This window comes from Danio aesculapii, chromosome 3 (assembly GCF_903798145.1).
Source record: "Danio aesculapii chromosome 3, fDanAes4.1, whole genome shotgun sequence".
Classification (NCBI taxonomy): Eukaryota; Metazoa; Chordata; class Actinopteri; order Cypriniformes; family Danionidae; genus Danio; species Danio aesculapii.
In genome coordinates this window covers 41,741,104-41,754,256 of record NC_079437.1, presented here as the reverse complement: position 1 = coordinate 41,754,256, position 13,153 = coordinate 41,741,104, and the positions used below count along the sequence as shown (strand labels likewise).

General features: G+C 34.4%; 2 protein-coding genes across 6 annotated transcripts in view; both read right to left on the bottom strand.

The window, feature by feature from the left end:
• svilc (supervillin c) overlaps positions 1–565 on the bottom strand; it is a 65,526-nt gene extending 64,961 nt beyond the window's left edge. For all 5 annotated transcript variants that reach the window (XM_056454023.1, XM_056454024.1, XM_056454025.1 and 2 more), the window contains exon 1: positions 480–565. The gene's annotated coding sequence lies outside the window, so the exon portion shown is untranslated. The remainder of the gene's footprint in view (positions 1–479) is intronic.
• A 1,848-nt stretch (positions 566–2,413) lies between these two features.
• cdk21 (cyclin-dependent kinase 21) lies at positions 2,414–12,361 on the bottom strand. Its single transcript, XM_056451897.1, has 7 exons — positions 11,871–12,361; positions 11,661–11,793; positions 8,094–8,261; positions 7,892–8,001; positions 5,979–6,029; positions 3,500–3,632; positions 2,414–3,420 (listed from the first exon to the last, which is right to left on the bottom strand). Exons 1-7 carry the CDS (start codon positions 12,098–12,100, stop codon positions 3,328–3,330), a joined length of 918 nt encoding a protein of 305 aa, XP_056307872.1. The 5' UTR covers positions 12,101–12,361; the 3' UTR covers positions 2,414–3,327.
• Positions 12,362–13,153: the final 792 nt, after the last annotated feature.

The window sequence follows — 13,153 nt, the reverse complement described above, 5'->3', positions numbered from 1 at the left end:
TGCAGACGAGCACAATATGAAAATAGTGTGCCACATTAGCTATTTTCTCTATTAAACAATGGCTCTTATTTGAATTCACAGTCGTGTATATATTTATAGATCACTCCTTTAAGAACCTGAAGTGAGTTATTGGGTTTGAGGTGTACAGGTGCGTTGGCAGCGCTGAAAATAGTTGCAAGTACAGTTGTAAGTACAGTTTGCAGATATCTAGTGAACAGCACGACGTATTTCTATCACATTACTCCAACTTTAAACCGTTAGTATCCGCGACACAACAAACTCTTCATATACTTTTATACACTGAACGCCATATGCAGCGAGTTAAATGCACGCTTGTTTAGCGTGTAAAGACAAATCAAGAGAAATTTACACAAACGTTAAGCATTTGTATCGTTTAGTTTGACAACGAACAGATATGACCGTTGTTTTTCTTAAAACTCGTGGTAAATGTGAGGATAGAAATGAATGACGGTACTTACTCGATGTGCGGGTGGATCAGCTGTGCGCTCGGATCAGCTCTGACAGCCGCGCGCGCGCACACACATACACAGCCCAAAGGGCCAATGAGAGTGTGTGAAAAGACCTTTTAGGGTGAGCACACACACACACAAACGGGGAGGGAGGGAGAGAGAGAGAGAGAGAGAGAGAGAGAGAGAGAGAGAGAGAGAGAGAGAGAGAGAGAGAGAGAGAGAGAGATAAAAATACCCGGCACCACCAGGGCAGCATTCCTTTGCAAGGGGCCACAGCTTAGTCCATTAAATAACCACTTAAGGTCGCTCTCAGTATTTTTTGCTAATTAAGTAAAAAAAAAACATAACTATTAAAAATAACTGCATCTTTATTAGCTTAAGGAAGACATTTCTGTCTGCATGAAGTGGGTCACCATTACGTATGACGTCACACAACCTACATGAAAAAAAATACTTTAGTAATTTATATTTTTTTGGAAAGGACTCAGTTTATTTATACATGTCTCTCTTTTAGATAATTATTCTTTGTCATACAAGGATGTTTTATTAGGATTTTATCATGTTGATAAAGTAAAAGATAAATATTTTCTAATAAATTATTTATTTTAGTAGCAAAATTTTTTATACACAAATGCAATTTTTTTTGTCTGTAAAACCCCCTTTTCTTATTTTTTGTAAAGATTTTAAATATTATTTGAATCCAATCTCTACCTCCAGCAATGTTAAAGCTTTAAAATCAATAACACTATGTGAATCTTACAGTATTGTCTCTTTTCTATAATACCCAGCTGACTGTATTTTATCTGACCTTTTATACATCACTGTCACCTTGCTTTAAGATCGATTTAAAGTGATCTTTTGTAATTTACATTACCCCTGGCATAATCTTTTGTTTCTCTTTTTGTTTTGTTCTGTTGTCTATTTGTTGTTGTTATAGGATTTACAGCTTTTCTGTATATTTTTGTTCTCTTGTTGAACGGTCCAATTAAAAACAAATTAAAATTTTTAAAAACTTCAGTAATTTATACCTCTTAGACTGGTTACAAACAAGAAAAGTGATAGATTATTGGATTATTATGATAATTATATTGGAAATATCGCGGATACATAAGTCCTTTTTTCCTCTTGTTGTGTTTGTGTTATGTGTGTTTGTTTAATTATCTTATTTTATACTGGTTTATATGTGCTTCTAATATTATTTAACCTGATCTGTTAAGTTATTTAAATTTGAGCTTACACAAAAAAAGACAATTATTCTCTTTTTTGTATAAGCTCAAATTTTGTTATTGTTATTTGTTATTGAAGCCAATAATAATAATAAAAACACACAAATATAAATATATATATATATATATATATATATATATATATATATATATATATATATATATATATATATATATATATATATATATATATAATGGTAATTTAGTAATTTATACCAAACTAAAACTTTCCCTAAATGCTCATTTTGTACTCAATATAATGAAACACTAAATCATTTATTTTGGGAGTGTACGTACTGTAAAGTGTTTTGTATTTTTCATTAAAAACGTCCTTATTTCCAAACGTTTGTATTTGCCCAAAAAATTGTTTTCTTTAATTACTTTCTGAACTTAGATCCTTCTCATTGCAAATTTATTAACTTATTGCCTTTTCTGGCTACATTTTACATCCATAATTGTACATTTTTCAAAGAAACACCCTTAATTTTTCTATTTTCAGAAAGGACTTTGATTTATATGTGAACTCCTTAAAAGACTATTGCATGTAAAACTCTTTCTTGGTGTAAATCATTTAAACTTGTGTTATTTATGTAACCTTTTTGTCTCTCTGTTCATATTGTGTCTTTGTAAATGTTATTTCTTGCATAATGAAAAAACACTTTAGTAATTTAACATTTTTTTAATTTAGGCTGACAAAATGGGTATTATTAGGACACATAATACATTATAAACTAAATGGAAATTTAGTGTAAATAATTAATGGACTCGCTGACCCCTCTGCATTAGAATTCTTGGGAACAGCAGATGTCATGAGCCATGAGCTTTTGAAACGGCAAATGCAGCTTTACTTTGGCATGGTTGCCCTCTTGTGGCCACCTCCCAACACACATGGTCAGGAAGACGCTTTGTAGTCATATTGGCTCATTAAAAGAATAATAAAATGGAAATTCTTGACTGGTGATCACAAAGATAAGTAGCAAACAATGTTTAAATGGCAGTTTTATTACTAACAGAACGGTCAAATGCACATTCAAACTCGAATGTAAAATATTTGTATTTATTTGGGAGTTCATAGTAACTACTCAGGGTCTCAGCCAGTTTAACAACAAAGCCACTACTGGCTCTCGCTTGTGTTTACCTCAAATTCATCAACAACAGAAAACACAAAACTTCAAACAATTTGCTCAGAACCTCAAACACGGCGTGCCTTTTAAAAACACTTCCACATGAAGGCAAACAAACCCAAAATATGACCACACTATCAAAAGTCAGCTCTCAAAAACAACTAACTGGGAACATTAAACTTACCTGTCAAACAACCAACTGTGCTGTAACATACACACAAATGTCATTATTAGTTAAGTCACTATTAAGAAAATACAAATCCTCATTTATCACCTATGCAAAAACATGGATCTCCATCAAGAATGCTTGTGCCTTGGAAGCTCCACCAAGAATGCTTGTGCCTTTAGTTTAAGAAGTTAGGAGGGAAAAGCGTGATCTGAGGGTTAAGGATTGCACTTCACTTAAGTCATTATCTAATAGATTTTGTGGCAGAATAACTCTCTGTGCACGCCAGACTGGATGTGGGAGGAGTCTAATCATGTAACTCCACCTTCTTCACTCATCTGTCATTTATCTTCAGTGTTGCGGACTGCCAGGTAAGGATGGGCCAAAGCTCCACAGGCAGAGATGCGATGAACTGGATTGAATGCCAAAAATTGCTGTATGAAAAAGCAAGGTAAGTGTAAGTGCCAGTCGCTAAAATCTCTCTCCATATGAAAATAAATTAGTAATACATACAGACAATAAGTCATTCTCCTCAGGGGTTAGGCAGGCCAGCACTTGTGTTGCAGGCTTTTTCTCAACCAAGGCAGGACTGTAGCAGACTGGGCTTTCCACGGGCCAGTCCTCCTCACCCGGCAAACCAATTACTCTGTGAGAAAATAATCACTAAATGGGTGTGGTTTATGATTGCATTTAATTTGACTTTTTATTTTTATATATTAAATGCCCTTTCACCCAAAGATTTACATTTGGAATCAAACTGGTCCAGATTTGGAAATCCCATGTTTTGCTATCCAGGATTAACTGATCTATCTTACTTTAATGACAGATTATTAAAGGAATATTGGGTTGGATCACAGTGATCCAAATACCAAATTTCAGCATTACCAAATCCTGTTTAGCAGAGCCTTAAATGGAACCAACAGTGTAGCCGACTGGCTTAGCAAAGAACAACAGGTAGGCAAAATACCCATGGCCATAAACAGCCGTTGTTTGTTTTGATGGTAAGAAATAGAAACTCTGTATTCAACAAATATTTTACATTTTTTATTTTGTTTTAATACAATACAACTTTGATTTTGTTTTATTCTTGATGTTTACCATATCTCATTAGATGTGACATGCTTCATATAAGCTTCAAATATGAAGCAATTTATATATATCAGGAACCATTACATTTTCGATCATACACTTAAAAAATTTAACTTTTTTATTTTATTTGGTTTATTTGGTTTAAAAATATCACAGTTGAATCCACCCTTCTGATGGGATCAGGATAATTCTGTTTTTTTTTTTTTGGATCAAATAGATCCCAATCTGAGTTAAAAGTTTTGAATAACCCGAAGGACAGGTTTGACCCAAATCAAATGTAAGATTGGATTACACTAGGGCTGGGCGATTAATCAAAAGTAATCGAAATCGACATTCAGAACCTATAATCGATCAAATTTTTCCAGGATGATTTTTTTACATTTCTTTATCTATCGCGTGTGGAGTCACATGACCCTGCTCTGCCAGCCATACTTTGCAGCCACATCTGATCTCTGGATAAGTAGGACGATGCGCTAAGAAGCCTTGAGGCTGCATATTTTCCATTACAATAAAATTATTATTTACATTAAAATATTTGTTTACAGAAGATGCAAGAAATGCACTGTTTAAATATTATTTACAGGATATACAAGAGTTATTTGATTTAGAAGAGATACTGATCATTTTCTTTTTAACATGAAAAACATTGAAAAATAATAATTAATTTTGTTTCCAAAAGTGCAAGTTATTAATTTTCACTTTTTATAGGAAGAAAGCGACAGTTGGTTTTAGGTAACGTGTGTTTTAATTTTAGTTGTTCAACTTTGATGTTTCATAAATATTCAATTATTAAATTAGTTTAAAATCAAGTAATGCTCCCTTCATTCATGTGAGCTTATTTACTGTACGAAACCTGTCGGTGAACTATGCGGGCAAACAAATAAATAAATGAATAAAATAATCGTTCATTAATCATAATCAAGTCAAAATGTTAATCGAGATTTGGATTTTAGGACAAATCGCCAAAATCTGATCCAATCCATGATTTAAAATCCCACTGGATTACTTTTGAAAAACTGAGCCCTGTTGATTGGTTAATTAGGACTATTTTTGGTTTCCGGTGTGATGTGGATAAAAAGATATAACCAAAGTTTTCTTGTATTGCCTGTGTGACCTGATGTAAAGCATATAGGTCAAAATGAGCTCTTAAATGTCTTTTTCAGAGCAATAATGGCATTATGATGATTTTTGATTGTTTATTATTTTATGTTGTTTAATTTGATCAAGGCGATTCAGTCTGCTGTGGCGATCCCTGATAAATAAGACTAAGCTGAAGGATAGTGAGAGAGTAATTTGATCCAACACTTGCCTTAAGATTTCTTAGGATGTGTGCACACTAGGCATGGGATGATAACTGGTTTCAAGGTTTATCGTGGTTTGGAAAAGTCAAAGTTTTAAAACTGCTAAGATTTTCTGTTATACCGTTCCTACGTATATGTAAGTTTTTTTAAATGTGTTGCAAATAAATCTGTGTCTAATACAATACTGCTTTGATTTTGTTTTGTTGTTGTTGTTTACCATATCTCATTAGATGTGACATGCTTCATTTAGGCTTCAAATATGAAGGAATTGTTTTTTAAATGTAATCTGTGTTTTTGAAACTAATGAAGAGAGCAATGATTTATTTTAATTATTTAGCCTGACATGTTTACTGTTATCATACATGTTTCCTAAAATAAAAATGTATTTTGTTCAATGGGGGGGAAAAGGTTTTGTTTTTTACCCAGACATTTAAAAAGAACTTATTTTAGAGCAGTAAACACAATACCATGAAACCATGATTTTTTTTTTTTATCCAAGGTCATCATACCGTCAGAAACATATACAGTACCAGCCCATGCCTTGCACACACTGACCTTTTTTCATCTAGCAATATTAACCACACATAAGCAGTTTGACTCACTCAAAGATCTTCTGCAGCTGCTGGATCTCTGTGAAGCCACGAAACAAAGGCCTGCCAAAAAGTAAAAAAAAAAAAAAAACGATGATAAACCTTTTCGCCACTTAAATATTTAAATTAAGCTTATTCATATTTTCTTGACATCCATAAAATCATAAATATAACTATTCAGGGCAAAAGAAAATGTGGCCCAAAGTACATCGCATGCAGGTGAACAAGGTGAGCTCAATTATTGCATATAGATGAAACATCCACAAAACTGACTACCAAGATACAACAGTCTCTAATCCTTTCAAAAGCTGCATGTATTTAATTAAACGTACAGTAAAAGAGTAACACTGTAATAGGAAAACTATGTCTATTTTAAAGAACTCTATTCTACTGAATATATTCTGGAATTCAATTTATGTAATGTCAAATCTATTACTCTATTGTAACTCAATAGTTACTCTATATCTACTACTCAAATCGCTTCACTCATGTGACTGAAGACTATTCATGCCACAGTCTTCAGTCACATGATCCTTTCATATTATTGTGTGCATAATATATGTGTGTGTGTGTGTGTGTCCAGGAAAATTTTATGCACATAAGGCTACAAATAACAGCATTTATTTAAAATAACCTAATTTACATCATCATCTGTAACATTATAGTTTCTCTGTACTATTACATTAGGCCGGTTTAATGCATCCTTGCTGAATACAATTATTAAAGTATTTTATTGATAGGCCTGTCACAATAGTTAATATATTGACTTACCGAACACAACACATGCACATGACCTCAATCATTTTTGGTGATGCAATATACAGTTGAAGTCAGAATTATTAGCCCCCCTGAATTTTTAGCCCCCCTGTATATTTTTTTTCCCCTAATTTCAGTTTAATGGAGAGAAGATTTTTTCAACACATTTCTAAACAGAATAGTTTTAATAACTCATTTCTAATAACTGATTTACTTTACCTTTGCCATGATGACAGTAAATGATATTTGACTAGATATTTTTCAAGACCCTTCTATACAGCTTAAAGTGATATTTAAAGGCTTAACTAGGTTAATTAGGTTAACTAGGCAGGTTAGGGTAATTAGGCAAGTTATTGTATAATGATGGTTTGTTCTGTAGACTATATAGCTTAAAGGGGCTTATAAATTTGACCTTAAAATGTTTTTTTTTTTTCAATTAAAACTGCTTTTAGTTTAGCCGAAATAAAACAAATAAGACTTTTTCCAAAAGAAAAAATATCATCAGACATACTGTGAAAATGTCCTCGCTCTGTTAAACATCATTTGGGAAATATTAAAAAAGAAAAACAAATTCTAAGAGGGGCTAATATTTCTGACCTCAACTGTATATCTCCCATACATAAAAGCTCTATCTCTAATGGAGGTGTCAATGTCGGTATAGTTAAAAAAAAAAAAAAAAAATCACACAAGTATTTGCTATAAATGACTTTAGTATATTTTCATGTGGGTGTCTGACAACTGAAAATAGATCTGGTAGCAGATATCGCAGCCTCTATCCCTTTTTACCTTGCACTTTTTTGTTAAAATGTATTATTATTTATTTAGGATATGCAATTTCACATTCTGATTCCAATGTCTAATTATTAAATTGTTAAAATGACTAATTAAATGAAATATTCTTGAAAATAAAATATGATGTGTTCTTTGGAATAGTGTACTTGCTTTGTGATGATATTATATTGTCAGTCTGGCATTATATAATGAGTGGTATAAAATGATCTTATAAAAACAATAATATTGTTGATCACAATATATATATATATATATATATATATATATATATATATATATATATATATATATATATATATATATATATAATCCAACAAAAATAGATATTGTGACAGGCCTAATTATTGACACCAAAAAAATGTCTCTTTGGCTCTCACCTTAACAGAAACAGCTCTGCAAAGATACACCCAGCACTCCACATGTCTACTGAAGACATGTAACTGGACTGCAGCAGGACCTCTGGAGCTCTGTACCACAAAGTCACAACCTACACACACGAACATGACATACAAATACGTCACATGCAAGATCTCACTACCACTACACATACAGCAGTGAAAGTGAATGAGAGGTGCTTACACATGGAGTGAGGGCGATGCGGTATGTATATATCCTGGCTAAACCGAAGTCTGCAATCTTGACTTCCCCTCGACTGCTCACAAGCACATTGTCAGGCTTCAGGTCCCGGTGAATGACAGAGTTGGTGTGGAGGAAGTCAAGTCCGCTGAGCAGCTGACGCATCACATCCTACATACACAAGTGTAAAAACACATCAGTCCAAGCTGTGGTCTGTCATTTATACCATACTTCACGAGTTCACACTTGCAATAGTTTCAGAATAAAGCGTATTTGGCGTGCTGTCCGGGGAGAGGGCTCTGAGCTCGGGGAAGACACCCCAACTCGAGATATTCCCCTGTTCAGGAAACAGAGAGGAATTGGGATTCGAGCGAAGTATCTAGCCCGGCCCCAGAACGCTGCCCCCGGGAGTGTAATCCTTAAGAGGTGAGGTGACAGGGTGGTGGAGGGATGCTAAAGTCGTAAGATGCTGCAGGTAAGACAGCTTTGGTATATATAGGGGTTTGGTCAAGAACTGATTGGATAATAGAATAATTGTCAATTACTTCTGTGCGTGCTCCTCCCGAAATTTGTTTATAAAACATCACAATGTGACAGCATGCGCAATATAATCCTGCCAACGGTTGATCGGTGATGGCATGTATTTTCTCATGGATGTCCGCTCCAGGATGGAGTAACACATATCCTTTTCTATGTCTTTATGATTATTATTAAGTAGAATGTTTAAGAGCCTAGATTATATGATGACCTTGGTGCCAGAGTAAAACTGGAATAATATGAGTGTGATTGCTTTTCTTTATGCCAAAGGTTTGTTTCCTCAGGATCTTCCCAGGTCAGAGGTCTTGGAACCCTCTTGAGTGGACCTGAACTCTTGAAGAATTGGAAGCAACTGTTCATATTGTTATGTCATTTTAAGTGTTAAATCTTTTAAAGTTAAATCCTTTGCATGTAAGCTGCCAGTTTGGATGTAGATTGTACCAGTTTTTAACCAGTTTTGATAAAAACGGCAGAGAGTACTTGGGTAAGAAACAGATTGTATATTTGATGTTACATAGCGATAAACCCCTTGAGATGTACCATCTCATTTACAAGGGGGTCCCACAATTAATCACAATCACATAATAATAACACAAAAGGACAAAACAAAACTTACACAACATTCATAAAAACATGACATAAAATAAAATGAATAAATAAATAAAAAAATGTAAAAATGTAAAAAAAAAAAAAAAAATGCATGTGTATTAGTGTGTGTGTGTCTATTCCATTGTGGATCCTTTCACAGGTCTGGGATCAGCTCTATCTGTCTGACGTTTGTATGCTTGAGATATTGAGATATCGTTCAGAATTGTAGGCATGTACCCGCATTGAAATTTGAACTAATCAGGTTTAAACACCTATATGTATGACACAGTTAATGACGTTAATAACGTTTTGTGAGAGTATAATTGTTGATGTTTTTGAGCTTGTGAGCGGAGAGGTCTACGAACTCATTGTGAGTGCTGAAGCTGGCTTCTGCTGATGAACCTGCAAACTAACTTCAGTAAACTTTACTTAATTGAATCTCTGACTCTGGCTCTTCTTCATCTGACAGACTGGTCATTATTGGGTTAAAACTGTAAATTATTCATACATTGGGATCTAATGGCATAATCTTATTACTTTCGGAAATGTATTGTATGTTTTCGGTGGAAATATGTGTGTATCATTTAAGTGTGTATTATGTGTACTACAGCTCGTGTGCAGTCGGTGGACACAAGTTTCCTTTTGTTGAGAACAATACAGAATTAATCTAAATCTTCACACTAAATCAACTGACACCAACCAATGCAAGCAATCACAGTCATATCTCTGACATTCAAACAAATCCAACAAACATGTTCAAAAACATGAGACCTTGTTTGAAATATTTAACATGTTTATATGTTATATATATGTGTGTGGGTTTTTTCAGATGATAGCTGTTGACTTGCATTTTATGAATCACCCTAATTTCAGCTAATTCATCTTTAAAGGGAACCTGTTATGCCCCTTTTTAGAAGATCAAAATAAGTCTCTGTTGTCACTAGAGTGTGTATGTGAAGTTTCAGCTCAAAATATTACACAAATAATGTTTTATCACTCTTTTAAACTGTTTCTTTTAGTCTATGGTCCTAATTGTGCCAATTTGGTACCTCTCACTTTACATTCAAATGAGATTGTGCTTTCAGCTGTCTTTTTAAAAGAGGCCAGAGCTACAAAAGCCTATGTGTCAGCATAACGGCAGATCCAAAAACAAAACTAACGTCCTATGCTAATGAGGAAGAGATCATCACCGTTTTTAAATGACAGACCATTTAAAAAACAGGTGATTAATAATTATATGAACATAAACTTTTCGATTTTATTCAGCTGTGCCCACGTTTAAAATGTCTGATGCGCCCCTGGGGGAGGCTTTCTTTTTCTGATGATATGTACAAGCAGAGAATGTCAATCAAAGTGTTTCGCCAGTTTCACTTTTTTGAAGTGTGATTATAAAATGTTTTTTTTTTTTTTCCAGAAGCTGGTAATATACACAGACTGTTGCAACAAAACAGTGTTTAAACCCCTTATAAAGGTGATTTTTGCATAATAGGCCCCCTTTATTGCTCTGCTTAGTGAAGTTTATTCATAAACTAATTCCAGAGGTGCATGTGATTATGATTGAACATGGCTGGTTCTGCATTAACTAATGTATGATTCACCAATCAGACGATTCCTAACTCACTATAAAGAGCCAGGGTTTCTTACTACAGTTATCTTCGGCTTGAAGAATCCCCCCTTCCACCCCTACTCCTCCACCTTTCCCTTCATAGGGTGGCACGATGGCCCAGTGATTAACACTGTTGCCTCACAGCAATAACGTCACTGGTTCAAATCCTTAACAGGCCAGCCTTCGTTTCTGTGTGGAGTTTAAATGTTCTTCCCGTGCTCATGTGGGTTTCCCCCAGGTTCTCCGGTTTCCTCCCACGTACCAAAAACGTGTTATAAGTGGACTGATTAATCTAAACTAGCACTACAGTCGAGCTCTTAACCAGCAGTATATCTCTACATTAGTATATCTCACGCAATTATATTCTGCCATCAGCTCTTAACAAAGGGGGGAGTTCTGGAGACCTACCTGAGCTCAAACTGCCCTCTCGCCCTGCAAACGAGAGGGAGCCCCGGGCTCAAGCATCTTATGAAACTCGTTTTATAATTAATCATCAGCTAAGTGTGAACTCTTGAAACATAAATAGCCTCCAAAAGTCATCTTGGATGACTTGAGAGAGCAAATTAACATGCTATTTTTAATTGTTGATAAACTTTAAGATTCAGTAGTAACACTGATTTGATTGCAATAAAGATGTAAAAAAAAGCTTTATTTGTAGCTACAACTTCAGGTATTGATTTTCAAAAAAGAAAAACAGTGACTGGAGTATATTTACTGTAGTAAAATGTAAAAATTAGCCCTGCTGTCCCCTATGTACAATATTTAATATGAAGGAATGAATAAATGAATGAACAAAAGAACGAAGGTACAAAGAAAGAAAGAAAGAAAGAAAGTCAAACCTTTATTTTGTCCTTTGCGAGGCCTTTCTCTGAAGCTCTACTGAGAAATGTGGTCAAATCCTGATCGATATACTCAAACACCAGCGTCATGTCAAACTTATGATTCTGCCATCCTGCCGAAACACTCATCAACCTAAGGAGAGAGGACATAAGGGTCTAAAAACTGACATTTCAATACCTTTGTGGTATTTCGATAGTTCCAGTGCTCACTTGACTATGTTGGGATGGTTGAAGTGCTCTATTTTGCGCAGAAGAGCCACTTCTCGAATCATGAACTGAGGGATGCCGGACTCAGGTTCTTCTGGGATGTTCAGTCTCTTCACTGCTATCAGGCGCTGCTGCTCACGCTTCTCTCTGGCTTTGTACACTTTACCGTAGGCACCCTGGCCGATTTCTGCCAGAATTTCATAATCTGAGTTCTCCCACCAGCTGTCAGCCATCTTAAGATCAGATCAACCCTGTCAGAATGTGACAGACACTGCAACACACAAAATTATAGTAAGAAAGCCAGGCACATATCAAGGTTTTAAGAGGGCTTCAATTCACATGACTGAGTTATAGTCAGTGTTCGGTGTAATTAGTTATGTATTTATTGTAAATGACCACTGAAAAGGTAAGTAAAGGAAACATTTAAACAGGTCATTTAGTTACTGTTGTTTATAACGTACTTTTGTTATAGTATTGTAGTAAACTAAAGAAGGTACTATTTTTCAGGTCACATATGCTTAAGAAATTTAGAATTAATTAGGAATATAAAGTGTTTAATGAAGCTAAAAGGCCATGTTTGGCTCAAATTTAAGGTAAAACGTTTAATTTCTGGATGCATTGAGATGTTATGTGGTATGGAGTAGTTACATCACATTAATTATAAAAACAATTTTAATGATGGAATTAAATAATTTTTTGAAGTAACCCCCAACACTATAGTTAACCAAAAATATATTTAAAAGATATTGAATTTATAATCACTATCACATAATACAAATCCTAACGAATATAAGTTGGATATTGACAGTGTATTTCGTTTGAATAAATGTGCAAATATGTGGATTAATAATTTTCATTTGACGTTATTAGTTATTTATTGGTATAAATTGCACTTGGATAGGATGACAGAGATGGGGAATCCTTTCCGTCTCTATATCATGATAACCTCGTGTTTATTGACTATTTATTATAATTCATACTGAGGAGCGTGCACGTTGTGCAACTGGAATTAGGTACCGTAATAAATAGGAACTTACCTTGCGTGGCAATCCACTATTGAACCTTGAGCATGAACATTAAATGTATTAGTGAAATGTCTACTATCTGGATTACTGACACGATTAAAACGCGTGGTTTGCCATGATTTTAATAAAACCTCGCGACGTAGGCAGGGGTGCGAGATATCCACACGTCCAGCCAGCCAATGAACACTTGTAATTTTTGTGTTGAATTTCCCCTTCTCGTTTAAAAAAGAAAACATAATAATTTGCTTATGTGATTAAGAT